Raw genomic sequence first — 13,994 nt, forward strand, 5'->3', positions numbered from 1 at the left:
TAAAATAAATGTCTGAGTGTGTGATTATGGATCAGTTGTGCACGGCAAGTGTGTGTGTGTGTGTATGTGTGTGCTACGGTTTGTCTTGGATGCTGTGGGTAGCTGACTGTAGCTGATGTGGGGTCCAGAACAACACGCCCCCAGTTCATGATAGCAGGCAGGTCAGGACCAAGCCACCAGGGCACCCAGAAACCCCCAGGACACAGGGAGCCCCAGTGATCAGTGGTCAGGCATCCTTGGAGCAGGAGAGGAAGACATGGCAGCATGGAAACGGTGTTTCCTAGTCACGCGTGTGAACGTGTGAGTTTGTATTTTCAATCACATAGTCGTAGCAGAAAAAAACAACTGTTTATTTTGAACACTTTGTGGAATTCTACAATAAGAACAAAATATTCCTTGAAAAAAAAAATGCTGCAGGTTTAACAGGGTCGAATCATCTCAAAGCGAAAGCAGACTGTTCTCACAAAACATTTGTAAAAAAGAAAAGATGAGTTTCAGTTCACAAAAAGGATTACATGACACCTACGACCAAAGGTTAGTGTGATGGCGACTGTCGTCCCCGCTAGCTTACAGAAGGTCGCTGACTGCGTGTTCTCACAATAAAACCTCTTATGTTCCATTAACACAGAGGTGAAGTTGCTTCTCTAGATGGTGCCTGATGACCACGAGGGACGTTTTTAATCAATGGCGGCGTCCATTCTCCTCATTTGTCTCAATGCTGCTAATCTGTCGCCAGGAGAAAATATTTATAAATTACTCATAAAAGCTCAAATTCAAACACATTGGGCTTTTCATCTAACTTTACGTTTCAAAACACAAAAAGATTCTCTAACGCTAATAATATGGTTTAATGACATCATCACAGCAGGAAGGGAAAGAGATTCCAACTGCTTCCCTTAAGATTAACCAAACTTTAGCTTCTTGACTTTTGTTGTGACGTCCAGTTATTCTAACTGAGCTTCACGGTTCTTTAAAATCTTCCCATCATCCCTCAAAAAACTTGACAAAGAAGGAACAGACGGAGTGCCACCCCTCACTGCAGTAGTTCTGCACCGGCGCCATGTCGTTCAACACTCCTTCCTCTTTATAGCCAGTCCTCTCTTCTATCTTCTTTTCCTCCTCCTCGTCCTCCTTCTTCCTCCTCCTCTCGGCCTTCCCTCCTTCTGAGCTCGTACCCACCGGCGGCCCCCTCTTCTTCCCTCCCTTCCTCTCCTCCTCCCCGCTGCGTTGGGCGAGCTTCATGTGGGCCTCAACAGGCTCCTTCTTGCAGGTTTTGGCCTTCAAGACTTTCTCTCCTTCGCAGGCGTTCTGCCTCTTCTTCAGCTTACCTACCAGCTGCTTCCAGTACTGGCTCGACTTCAACCCATAAGCCTGGCAAAGGTCCGGTTTACCAGCGTAGCGGCACCAGTAACTGGAGGAGGGAAATAACAGGAAGAGTCACATTTAAAAACAGTGGAAGTTACAGTCCAAGCAAGTTGGAACATCTGTTCAACTGGATTATTCCAGACCTCCGTCATCCGCCATCACTGGGAAAACAACTAGTCTGACCAACGTAAGACCCAAAATATCCTGTGTATACGGCAGACACTTCATCACTCTTCAACTCTCTGGGTTGAGATCACATTACAGATCTGATGATGCTGATGGAGGCAGCCTGGACTCACACCAGATGAGTCCTGAATCCCCTCACGGGAACAGATGGATGGAAGCTGTACATGTATGAAGCATTGGAGGCGGGTGAGCTCGTACCTCTGCTGCTCTCCCAGTGTTTCAGCGGTGCAGTTCACCAGCAGGCTCACCAGACCTTCACCAGACGTCTGCCAGGTGCACCGGTGGCCCTCCTTGGTGGTCAGCTCTCCAGAGCCTGGCACGGAGCGGTTCCTGGGTCTCTTAGCTGGTTGGGAGGATGGCGGAGGCTGACTGGGCTTGACAGGTTTCCCCTGACCAGTCTGACGCTTGGCCTCGGTGATGGCGGAGAGGAAGAGGAGGAGGAGGAGGAGGAAGAGAACACTGGACGGCAGGACACTCATGGTGGCTGGGTAGGGACATTTAGGAAAAAAAGAGAATATAAAAGTTGTTTTCACCACTGTCTGCATCATGATTCAGGTCACCTAGAGGATGTTGGCAGGCTGCTGCTACAGTGACACACTGGACACGACTGAAAGCGCCATTAAAGTGTAACAACAATGATCTCGTTACACAGGCAGAGCGCTGTTTGACATCTGAGTGGACTCCACGTCCAAAAACAGGTCTCGATACATCGATCATGAGAGTCAGCCAGCCAACGCTGCTTGCTCTCTTTGTAAGTGGCACGTCTCCTCAAATGGCTGCAGCCTGAGCGGGGGGTAATTTTAGGTGAATGTGAAACACCTCTTAAAATCAGAAAAGTAAAAAGCTCCATTGAAACAAACAAGCAAGCAAAGCAATCTTTAGTTGCAGCATTGAACTGCACTTGGGAGGGTTTATGTCTTCCATCTGTCCTGTTTGTGAGTTCTTGCTTTATTGATGTCGTTCATTTAAAGTTCACTTTTTGTCACATGACCGTCAGTGACACATTCGGACATCTAGGACCTGATCTGCTGACATCCTCAGAAAGCTCCGACCGCCACAGTTGACAGCTGGTGTTCATTCTGCAGCAGCTGGAACAGACATGATGAGGGTGGAAAGTGCCAGCCCTCCTGCTCCTTCTACTTATTCATACCCCATTTCAGGAGCTGGAAAGGGTCAGAAACCTCGGTGTGAGTGGGTGCCATCGTGTCCAGAAGACATGCAGTTTTAGTGATCCCTGCAAGGCAACTGCTTCTGTACAGCATCAAAAGTTTCTAGAAATTAGCATCATAATATCTCGTTCAAATATTCGATTGGCACAGCCGTGATAATCTTTAGAAATGAAGCCTTCTTCTGCATCAGTGTCACAAAGTGACACACTGGTGTTTAAAATGGACAATAGACACAAAGCGCCAGAGTGGGAATCTGTCCGCAGCGTATTGAAGATCAGCCAAGCGTCAGAAACTGTGACGGAAGAGGAGTCCAGACTAGACAACACCAACAAACAACAACGGGGGAGGAGGGAGGGGGAGGAGGGAGGTGAGGATCACCACTGAACTCTCTCAGACATTCAGGTCTATTCCTCTTCCTGATGGTACGTTTCACTATAAGGACTAATGAGGTGAGCACGTACAGAACATTCAGATTTTTTAGGGGGGGGGGGATGCTTTTGTTTTCAATGCTCAAATAAATGTTTAATTTTTTTCTTTCACAAAAACACACAAAAGTTTGAATCCTGAACTGGAAAATGGAGAAAGTGAAGCTAAATGTCCTCTAAAATGGTGGCTGTTGTTTACTGCGCTCTTTGAGCATCTGCCGACATGAACTCTGACATCTGTGACATCATCATCGTCGTCATCATCTACCAGCTCACGCTGAAGAATCATGAATGCGGGCTCTCAAACGTTGGTGTCCCTTACAGAACGTTGCTTTTTTTTGCCTCCGTTTTAGTGACAGCAATGTGTTTTTCGCTCGTATGTTTATTTGATGAATGAATGAATCTCGATGAATGAGAGAATGAACGTTGCGTCCCAGCGTACAGACACGGATCAGGATGCTTGAGTGACGAGCTGCTGGGATTAACCTCATGACTGCTGTTGGTGTAGCGGTGAAGCCGTGTTCCACACATCGCTCTGTCTTTATCTGACGGTCAAACAAATGAGTTCCTCTCCAAACAGGCACGGTTGCTTTCCTGCTCTCCCTCACAGCGAACACCTTCTCCTCAGAGCCGTTTCAACCAAACTCATAAATGGATTTTCCCACTTGGCCAATGTACCTTCAGTAAATTCCCGCGAAGTGCACAGTGTAATTAAACTGAATATTTTATTTCAAGGTGTGTTTTGTGGGAACCATAAATATCATAAATATGTTACAAAGAAGTTTGCTGGATCTGCAGCTCTCTGGATTTGAGGGGGAAGATGAGAAGCGACACCAGAAAAACTTTGGTTGTTTCAAACTCTTCAAACAGGCGCATTGCCTGAGCTGGAGGCCGGACTCACGCGCCCTGGCTTCAACACACAGAAAACCAACAAAGCCACACCTCCGGTGTAATGTGGGTTTACACGAACAAACAGCTGACGGTGCAAACCTGGACCAGCCACAGCTCTTCTGGGAAAATGTCCATCAGACAAAATGTAAAATACTTCCCTGCGGTGGGACACACGAGTGATTTGCTTAGAGACGATAAAGAAGCATTAAAGTCAAGCAAGTAGGAAGATCCAGGGTGTGCTTTGCCTCTGGAGGCCTTGACTGAAGAGACATGGACGCCGGCAGCTCTCCAGCGAGGAGAGACAGAGCTGCCACCCAAAGATACATGACAAAGGAAGAGATTTTACACTGAGCAGCGAGAATTCCTCATCTCAATGTGACTGAAAACCTTTTCAGAGGGAGGCGATGCTCTGGTGAGGAGGGAATCTGCAATCAATCAAGAGCTTGAAGGAAGTTACCAATGGACAGGAGACGTAGACGGCTACAAACAGATGGAGGCGGCAGCCGTCGGCGGAGCCGCGGCCGGCATTATCGTCCTCCAGGTGAACATTCCTGTTCCTTCTATGAGTTTAGCTCCAATTCCAAGACTTTAAATCTGCTCTGAAGTGCTGCGATCAGATTGAATTACGTTAAAAAATGAACACTCTCCATCTAAAACAAAAGTATGTTACAGATAATTGAGCAGCGGCGGCAACGCTGTTCACCGTTCATCTCAAGACAGGAGTGGACACTTGCCGGCCAATGAGAGGACTGAGTCTGCACACATGTATCACAAAATATTCTGGCAAAACTACATTTCATATCTTTTTAAATGGATTTTTTGTTGTTCATATGTATCGATTGTTAGAGATAATCTTGGAATAATAATGTCATCATGCCAAAGGTGAATGTCAGGAGGGAAATCGGTTTCCTCAGTAGGTTTCTTCTTTCGATCTAAGATGAACATAAACTGACGAGGAGCAGACAGCAGCATCTTGGACCAGGAAAGAAGTCTGGAGCCTTTAAATTCATATAAAAACCTGCATAAGCTCAGTTAATTTTTGGAACCTTTTCATCTTCCATTTCTTCATCTGGATGTTTGTTAGTAGTTCGCACTTCAGCACCGCATTAAACCAGATTTTTCAGAGGGTGAAAAACAAAGACAAGCTGCACCAAAACAAATATAATCCCCTAAGCACCCCCAACCCCCAGACACACACACACACACACACACACACACACATACACACACCGAAATCATCCCTGATCAATAAGTCATGACCCAAAAGCAATTCTTGCGTATTTGTCTGGTATCTGGTTTGACAGGAGAAGCTACAACTACTCAACCACTACAGTTCCTTCAGTCTTGCTTGTTTGTTGTTTAGTGTGGGCCGAGGCCCCGTGCTCTTACCATGTGACGTTCCACGGCTCTGAGTCGCTGTGAGAATGTGGGGGCCGCCAATGCTTGAATAAAAGAGGGGAGAAGATGGGGATAAAGGAGGAGGAGGAGGAGGAGGAGGAGGAGGGAGGGGATTCAGGGAATGAGAACTATACGAAGTACTGCCCACAAAAAACCAAGGACCCCTCCCACATTCAGTCCTCTGCAACCCCAGTGTGTGTGTGTGTGTGTGTGTGTGTGTGTGTGTGTGTGTGTGTGTGTGTGTGTGTGTGTGTGGACAATGGATACACATGCCAAGGTTCTCACTGTCTTCAACACTGACAGCACCTCCAGGTCTGGGATGTTTTAGACTTCGTCCTCTTGCACACTAAACACCTCGACGTGAACCAATCAGATCAGCGAACAACAAGAGCAAACACCCTCACGGCCACTTGTCTTCTGTGTGTCAAGGCTAAAATGTTCACACACATTTTTCACGTTCACTAAAGTCTTACGTGGAACTTTTCTAAAAGAAATCTTCTTGGTCGCTTCTTCGTCACTCCATGTTTCACAGAGCAGAAGATGATGACGAACCTACAAACTCTTGGATTCCAGTTAAAAAACAAACAATTTCAACACTTTCAGGTTGGTGCGACCGTGACCGAATACGGACAAGCGCGCGACTGAGGTGGTTCAAACGAACGCAGCAGCTGGTCACTCTTGTTACAACCACGAATCGACCAGCGAACATCAGTCAGCGCCAGTAACCTTTAAAACGGACCGGAGCTGAAACTACTACAGCGCCAGCGTCACTGTCCCCCATGCTGCTGTGACTGGGCCATTTGATCACACCTTTCTCTTCTGTCTAACGGGGTTCGTGTCGTCGAACGCGGTTCTCCAAGGGGAAAAAAGGAACAAGATTAAAAAAAATAAATAAAAGTGATTCTAACCAGGTTTGAAACCTGTGGCCATGAGCACTCTTAGCATGTAGCATCGCTTAGCATGAGTCCCCAGATCATCCCACAATGTCCTGTTGCATGAGAGCCGAGTGAGAGTCACCTCTGCCTCTTTGCCACCGGCCCAAGTCCTCCTCATGTACCGCCCTCATTGTATTCTCAACAGTACTGTAGGTACCTTACCCTCAGCTAGATGAATGAGAAGAATCTTCTCCCTCCTCCAGGACAAAGAATCTGGGTCACAGCTTAACCCCCTGCTGACACCCGTCTTAGCCACCCGGCTCCTTCTCATTCAGCTCAGGGGTTGATGCAGCTCTCTGGACAGCTCGTTCCCCTCACACGCTGCCAAAAATCTGCTTGGCCAGGGAAGGGTGCTCTAAAAAAAAACTGCCAGCAGCAGTAAACATATCGTTCTGCCCGATCCGGGCCAATTAGGAACAAATATGTCACCTTGCTTTCAGCTTCTAGTGCACTTCTCTCCTGAGCCGAGCACTGTCAGACTGAATGGTGGATTTTTCTGTCAAAAACAGATCAGCAGTGTCAAGTGTTTGCGCGACTGGTAGAGGAAGGAATGAATAATGTGTGGAAATGAGGGAGAAGGTTCTCATCCCCTCCACATGTCTTCTTCTGCATTTACTCCCTGGGCTCGGCTTCTCTTTTTTGCTGCAGTTCTCCATTTTTCATGCACCACAGTGGAAGAATAAATAAAGATTTCAGTTGATGGATCATCAATAAAAGCGAAACTGCTGCATAAATATTTCCCTTGCAGCTGTCTAAATGTTCTCTCTGGTCTTCGGGACCATGGTTACACCTGTCAGAGGTTCAGATTATGTCGTGCTGGTGGAATAATTCTCCTGAACTAAAACTCCAGTCAGCGTCTGGGACCACGAATGATTGACCGTAACATGATTGTGACTTTCACAACCTCTAGTCTCAACTTTCTAAGCACCACCTTTTCATTGAGATCCATACAATTCAACACATTTGTAGCACATTCTGGTTCAGTTTAGGGACCAAAAACCAGTTGGTGTTAGTGAAAGATCACGGTTTGACTTCCAAGTAGACCTGATTGAACAGAAACAGGAAGAGGCACCTGTTGTTGTTCATCAGCAAGTCACAGAACAGCATTCAGTTCCAGCCCAGTGAGCCTCAGCAACATTCTGTCTCCTCTGATGGAAGAGAGAGGCTGTTTCAAGACAAATAAAGCTTCAAAACTCCCAACTGTAGTATTTAATGGTGAATTTTAAGGCACAGAACAAAATGTTAAAGCATATCAAGCTTGCCTTAACCACAGTTCCTCTTTCAGAACTCATTATTCGTGACTGCAAGGAGGTATGATCAGACGAGAGCAGACTGAACCCATGTGACAGCATCTGAGACTCTGTTGCCTCCCACTGGTGGCTTCTTGAAACCACAACGAACTAACTGGAGCTAAGCTTCTTCTGACAACACATAGTCCGATTAAATGGGGTAAAAACTGTTCCAGTTGCAGATTCAAGTACGCGGCACTGCCATGTTTCCTCATCTGATCCTTGATTCCATCTCCTGGCAGCAGCCTCAGAGCAGAAACAGCACCAACATGGCGTCTCACACACACACACACACACACACACACACACACACATAAAACATGGAGTTATATTCTTATTGCATTGCTTAACCAGTTTGTTTCCAGGTGGCTCAACTTGAAAACTCAATGAGGAGAGCGCACCAAGTTGACCTTTCCTCATTCTTTGTTTTACATTTACTGATAAGAAAAACGTCTCTAATCGCCCTGAAACCTGCGAGGGCGTCTTCAGGGACGCTGTCGTCATGTGAGTGTTTTTCTTCGAGTGTGTTCGTGATGAGCTGGTAATGGCACGGAGTCCTTGACAGCAAACAGAGGCGTCCACTTTCTAGTTCTGAACAGTCATTGAGAGGCGCCCGTAATCAACGCTGCGCTGTCGCCATGATTACCGGGACGATGAGGACATCAAACCCCAGCCTCCAGTGTGTGGAAGTGTGTGTGTCATGGATGAAATAGAGAGGAGAGACTGAGATACGCTTAAATCTGTGTGTTTAAACTGCTCATGATGTTTTTTTAGGTTTCATGTGCATACAAACAGGATACACGCTAAATTGTCTGTGGCTCTTATCTGGTTTGGAAAACCAGAGAACCAAACCTTCCTCTGCTGCCTGAATAAAGCCTCTCACTGGAGCGGCTCAAGCGTTCTTTAGCTCTGAAAACAGAAGAAGTCCCACTTTTATTAATCACCAGTCCACTGAGACCAATTTTGCACAAAATACAGGAATGGGTTTTTTTTCTAGCTTCTTCTAGCTAAAATACTTTTCCGTGTTTAAAATCGTCTTTCTCTCTTCTTCTTCTCTTCTACAATAATCCCTATGTTGAGGTTCGATGTCTGGTGTGCCCTCTAGTGGAATTCCCCGGTAACACACAGCGCACAAGCGTAGGAAGAAGTTAACCATGCAGCCGCTTCTCCGCATGAACGCGTGGTTAACGAGCAAGTTAGTCTCCGGCCTAAAGCCCTATTAGCCTAAGATGCTAAAACACTGGCTATTGCTGGTGAGGTGAGCTGAAGGTGGGCTGATGACATTTCTGGTGTGTGTATGCAAATACTGGATGGGGAGTGGCTTTGCATTCATGAGTAGGGTGAGGACCAGCTTGATCCTTTGTTAACACTCTTCTCTGCCTCACAAACCTCTGATGAACTGCTTCCCTGCGTGCCTCAAGATATTAAAGACTAAATTAGCATTGTCTCATCTGGAGAGGCTTCGGTTCTGTATGAATGCAGGATGTTCTCCAGATTGAAAGATGATTGTGGTCATGGACTGACGCATTCCGGATAAATCAAATGAGGCGTCTGGAGCGCCGCGTGTTAGAGGGATATTGTTAGGAGACTCCAACAGAAAAAGAAAATTCCTCTGCTTTTAACAAGAAAACATTTTGAATGAAACCTTTGATGCCTGAAAATGAATCTGGTCCCAGTTTACTCAGCAAAAATCCTTTAGTCCTGTTTCCACTCACAAGCCAGCTATCAATTAACCAGAGTAGTTTGGAGCTGAAATAAATCAACCACGACTGAAGGATGCACAGATCAATGAAGCAATCACGTGCGTGTGTGTGTGTGTGTGTGTGCGTGTGTGTGTGTGTGTGTGTGTGTGTGTGTGTGTGTGTGTGTGTGTGTGTGTAGGTGCTAAAATTGTACTTCTGAGGGGTCAAATGTACCTCTAACGGAACATTCTTGAAAAAAATGAACCTGTGAATACAGAACTGTCTCTGTTTCATAGCTCTCCTTTTCATGCTTTGGATTTTCTGGATTTATTTAAATCTCAGATGAAGACACATGGGATATTTTTTAGGTTTCGGGAGGAGGTTGTGGGAATGTATACAGCATATTTGGAAAAATACATCTCAAGCGGAGGTTTTTAAACAAGTGTGTGGCCTTGTCACGCAGGCTCAAGTGTTTTCAAATGTTCTTCACCAAAAAATAGAAAAAGAAACAGACCTCTGAGGACTGAATGCAGATACAGAGGACGGAGACAAACACTGAGATGAACTGCAGGACAGTGACGTGATGCTTCGTTTCAGCTGCTTGTTAGCAGAAGTCTGATAACCAGAGAATTACAGTCGAAATCAAGTCACGGAGAGAACGAGGAGTTTCTCCCGGTGAGACATCCTCACCTTGTGTGAATGTCCTGTAACCTGGGTTGAATCCAAGAAAAACATTAGTAAAACTGGCTGAGTAATTGGGCAGTTTTCTCAAAGAATAATAATGAGTGTGTGATTTGTTGTATTTTTAACGAGCGATTTCACCTCCGTGCACCCTAAAATCACCGACTGCTTATAATTCTCCATCTGTGAGTCACCTGAGACATCGGTGGGCTCTCGCAAGGGTCTTTTATTTTCCTCGGATGTTTGTTCTTTCTCAGTGCAGCAGAGGAAAATATAGCATAAGGAACCCCTCCCACTACCATATAAGGGCATTGTGTAGTGTGGGCAAACCAATGATGACATGTAATTTTAAACTCAGACAAGAGAAGAAAGGAAAAATGCCGCCTGAGGGCAGCAAAAAAGAAAACATTTTCTTCTTCTGCCATCACAATTTTCTGCTTTGGCTATCGGCCGCGAGGCTTTTCAAACGCAACAAAACTGAACTGACATGGTAGAGAAAGTTTAATGAGTGGTTGTCTGCTTTCAGCTGCACGTCTGAGGCCAAGTGAAACGCTATATTGTGCAGAACACAGCGGGCATAAACTTTTGCACTCTTTTTCAGGTGTGTTTCAAAGCTTGGGACCTGCTGTGTCTCTGCAGTCGCAGGCCTTTCACTATGCTAATGATGCAATTGACCACTGGGCGAATGCGCGTCACTTTCTGGTTCCAGGCGCATCCTGCTGGGTTGGTCTGCGGTGTCATAATCCGCAGTGTCAGGGGCTATAAATTCTGTTCCAACGTACGTAATGATGCATGCAAACATCTATGTTAACAACCTTCATCCAGCCACACCCTCATCCTCCTCGCATGGAGGAAGAAGTCTTGTCATTGTGCATAGATAGAACACGTCATCCAACCCGTCTGCTGGAGGCGAGAGGCCACGAGAGGCACACGGGACCAACTCCACCAACGGCCATTTTGTCATCAGGATGATGTAGGGAGCTCTTGTGCCACTGGATGTGTTTTCTACTGTACCATTCAATCGTCGAGATATCCCCTGTACTCTGTGAATCATCTTGAACTATTTCCCCCTTACAGCAGCTATATTTGCTCTCATGACCTTGAGAGCTTTTGCAAAATTCCTGGCTTAGTTTGGCATTTGCTGCTCGTCTCGAGTTTGCCAGCACACTTTGACAGAGCACACACTCTAAAACAGGACCAGCGCGGGGGCTGCCATCGCTGCAATCTGAGTTCAATACACGGCTGCGGCCCAAACCTCCAGCACGGACGCAGAGACGCTGTGATGCTGCTGTCTGACTGAGCAGAGGACACCTGTGAGGTTCAGGGTGGCGTCCCCCTGTCCTTCCCCTCTGTTTCAACTCCACTTCTAACTGAAGATGAAAGGAGCGAGGAGAGGCACCGAATCAAACGACGAAAAAAGACACAAGCAAGTGCAGCAAACATCAGCGCAACAAGAGAGAAATCTAGATTCCCTCTTTCTCCTCTTTCTTTTTGGGCATTATTGAGTGTTTCTGATTGGTTCCCTTCGATCCTCCATGTTCTTTCTTTCAGCTCAACAGAACATGGCAGTTGTAGAGAGGAAGGCTGTCCGTGTTGTGATGAAGCACAGACACTCGCCTTGCTGAGTTATTGTTTATTCATGTAACTCATCCACTCCCCCGTGTACCTCATCCTTCCATTCCCAAGTGTACTTGACTGCAGCAGACATGAAGGTCTCAGCGCTCAGACGCTCTCCATGTCCAGAAGACACTAATAACCAAGAACCCGTCTCTGGTTCCACTCTCCATGACGCTACATGCAACTTGCCAAATTAATTTGTGATGTAATGGCGTCACAGTTTCACTCACACAAACAACTAGTACACTTGAACGTGCATACAACAGAATTAGTCAATCTTTTCAGAACTTAATAGACTGCAAAGACTTTAATAACACCTCAGTTTTTACAATACAAAATCGTTTCCCTCCTCTTTTACCCTTGAAGTGATTTAACGAGTAGCTTTTAAAATAACGACGATATAATTGATGTGGTCAGGTGGCGTAGGCGTTTAACACACTGGGTCTGCCCCTGATGCATGATGTCACTGGGCAGTACAGAACTTTAAGTGCTACACTGGTGCTCAGGGTTCTGGAGTTCTGGTTGGTTTCTGATCGTAGCAGATGAACAGCGATGAAACTACATGAGCAGCGCACAATCAGAGAAGAGAATTCTCTCAGTCCGTGGTGTAAACACCACAGCTGAATTCAGTTAGCTAGCTGTCCTAGTCCTCCTGGTGGACCTGTCCAGGTATCACAGCATCGCCCTCCAGGCCCGCCGCCGAGGTGAACGGCGTGATGGTTTCTAAAGAAATCTCCGGGTCATCCTCCGGCTGAACGGAGGCAGGAAGCAGCAGCAGCTGGTTGTTGCTACGTGAACCATTGGAGACGAGCGATTCCTCATCGAACTGCGCGCTCATGTCCTCCAATTGGTCGGACCCAACGTTGAGGGTGCGGGGGTGCTGCTGTGCAGGGGCCAGCGCCTCCTTGTGGAGCGTGGTGTCGTGATGGTAAGAGACGAGCTCGTTGCTCAAGTTCACAGCTTCCACTTGGTTACTGGAGCAAATCCTGTTGCAGCCCAAAATGGTTGCGAAGGCCCGGCGGAAGTCGGCGTTGAAGGCATAAATTACTGGGTTGAGGGAGGAGTTGGCCCAGCCGAACCAGACGAAAACGGTGAAGGTGGTGTCACTGACGCAGGGGGGGTCACAGAAAGGGACGGTACAGTTTAGGACAAAAAATGGGAGCCAGCAGAAGACGAAGACGCCCATGATGATGGAGAGCGTCTTTAGAACTTTGGTTTCCTTCCTGAAGGAGGATTTTAAAGCAGCTTCGTCATTGGGCCTGTGTTGCTGCTGCTGGCTCCGGTTCACGCCGCTGCCCTGGTTCTGCGCCTGCTCCGCCGCCCTCTCCAAAGACGTTATCCGACGAATTTGGGTCTGAGCGATCCTATAAATCCGGGTGTAGGTGGCGATCATGATCACCACTGGGATGTAGAAGCTGATGAGGGAGGAGGAGATGGCGTAGGTTTTGTTCAAGTTGGCAACACAGCTCTTGGTGGCCACGCTGGTGTTGAGGTTGCTTGTGAGGTTCGCCATCATCACCTCCTGTGTCCACTCCTCCTCCTCCTCGCCCACCTGGTGCCAGTTGAGCTGCACAGGTATGAAGGAGATGAGGATGGACAGCGTCCACGCCACCCCGATCATGACAAACGCCACGCGGTGGGTCATCTTCCGTTCGTACTTGAACGGGCTGGCGATGGCCCAGTAGCGGTCCACGCTGATGATGCACAGATTGAGGATGGAAGCGGTGGAGCACATGATGTCAAAGGCGATCCAGATGCCACAAAAGCGGCCCAGCAGCCAGGTGCCGGTCACCTCCGTGATGGCCTCCCAGGGCATCACCAGCACGGCCACGAACAGGTCGGACACCGCCAGCGAGATGACAAAGAAGTTGGTGACTTTGGAGCGCAAGTGGCGGAACTTGACCACGGCGGCGCACACCAGCGTGTTCCCGAGGAGCGTGGACACGATGAGGAGGAAGAGGACGCAGCCCAAGACGACGCGTAACCCGCTGCTCCCTCCGATGCCACCTTCCTCCTCATCCTCACCTTCCTCCCCAACCTCGCCTGTCCCGTCCAGCTCCGATAGAACTTGAGTGAAATTACTCCACGTCGTGGTGTTTGCCATTTTCCCCGCATAAAAAAAAAAAAAAAATTAAGGGGAGATTAATAATAGCTACACAACGAGGCGCGTCCTCCCCCCCAAGCTGACACACAAACCATCTCTGACCGGAGACTCAAGACTTTTTAGTCTCGCTTTCAATTCATTTGCGTTTGTTTTGTTTGTTGTTGTTGTTGTTTTTTTCAATTAGATCCGCAGCCAAGGCGCGCAGCGAGTCTTCATCCGCACAGAGGTTCTCTCAGCTGGCGAGCAGTGATC

At 47.3% G+C, this 13,994-nt stretch overlaps 2 protein-coding genes across 3 annotated transcripts; both read right to left on the reverse strand.

Annotated features, from left to right (window-relative positions):
- Positions 1-329: 329 nt before the first annotated feature.
- fgfbp3 (fibroblast growth factor binding protein 3) lies at positions 330-6,794 on the reverse strand. 2 transcript variants are annotated; one of them, XM_086180582.1, is made up of 3 exons: positions 6,532-6,794; positions 1,750-2,035; positions 330-1,411 (listed from the first exon to the last, which is right to left on the reverse strand). In XM_086180582.1, the coding sequence occupies exons 1-3, from the start codon at positions 6,638-6,640 to the stop codon at positions 985-987; spliced, it is 822 nt and encodes a 273-aa protein (XP_086036708.1). In that variant the 5' UTR covers positions 6,641-6,794; the 3' UTR covers positions 330-984. The 2 variants fall into 2 exon arrangements, with proteins under 2 accessions (XP_086036708.1, XP_086036709.1); XM_086180583.1 differs by lacking the exon at positions 6,532-6,794 and adding an exon at positions 5,426-5,478.
- Positions 6,795-12,037: 5,243 nt separating this feature from the next.
- LOC147247143 (D(1C) dopamine receptor-like) lies at positions 12,038-13,662 on the reverse strand. The gene has a single exon (XM_086180212.1). It carries the CDS (start codon positions 13,452-13,454, stop codon positions 12,282-12,284), a length of 1,173 nt encoding a protein of 390 aa, XP_086036338.1. The 5' UTR covers positions 13,455-13,662; the 3' UTR covers positions 12,038-12,281.
- Positions 13,663-13,994: the final 332 nt, after the last annotated feature.

Source organism: Aulostomus chinensis, chromosome 16 (genome assembly GCF_037954235.1).
Source record: "Aulostomus chinensis isolate RoL2024-O1b breed Wild chromosome 16, RoL_Achi_v1.0, whole genome shotgun sequence".
Classification (NCBI taxonomy): domain Eukaryota; kingdom Metazoa; phylum Chordata; class Actinopteri; order Syngnathiformes; family Aulostomidae; genus Aulostomus; species Aulostomus chinensis.

Coding starts and splice junctions, on each gene's coding strand:
- LOC147247143 (XM_086180212.1), bottom strand. CDS start 13,454: ATGCCCTGGGAGGCCATCACGGAGGTGACCGGCACCTGGCTGCTGGGC.
- fgfbp3 (XM_086180582.1), bottom strand. CDS start 6,640: ATGAGAAGGAGCCGGGTGGCTAAGACGGGTGTCAGCAGGGGGTTAAGC. Junction 2,036..6,531: donor TCTCATTCATCTAGCTGAGG/GTAAGGTACCTA, acceptor GTCCCTACCCAG/CCACCATGAGTGTCCTGCCG. Junction 1,412..1,749: donor ACACTGGGAGAGCAGCAGAG/GTACGAGCTCAC, acceptor TCCCTCCTCCAG/TTACTGGTGCCGCTACGCTG.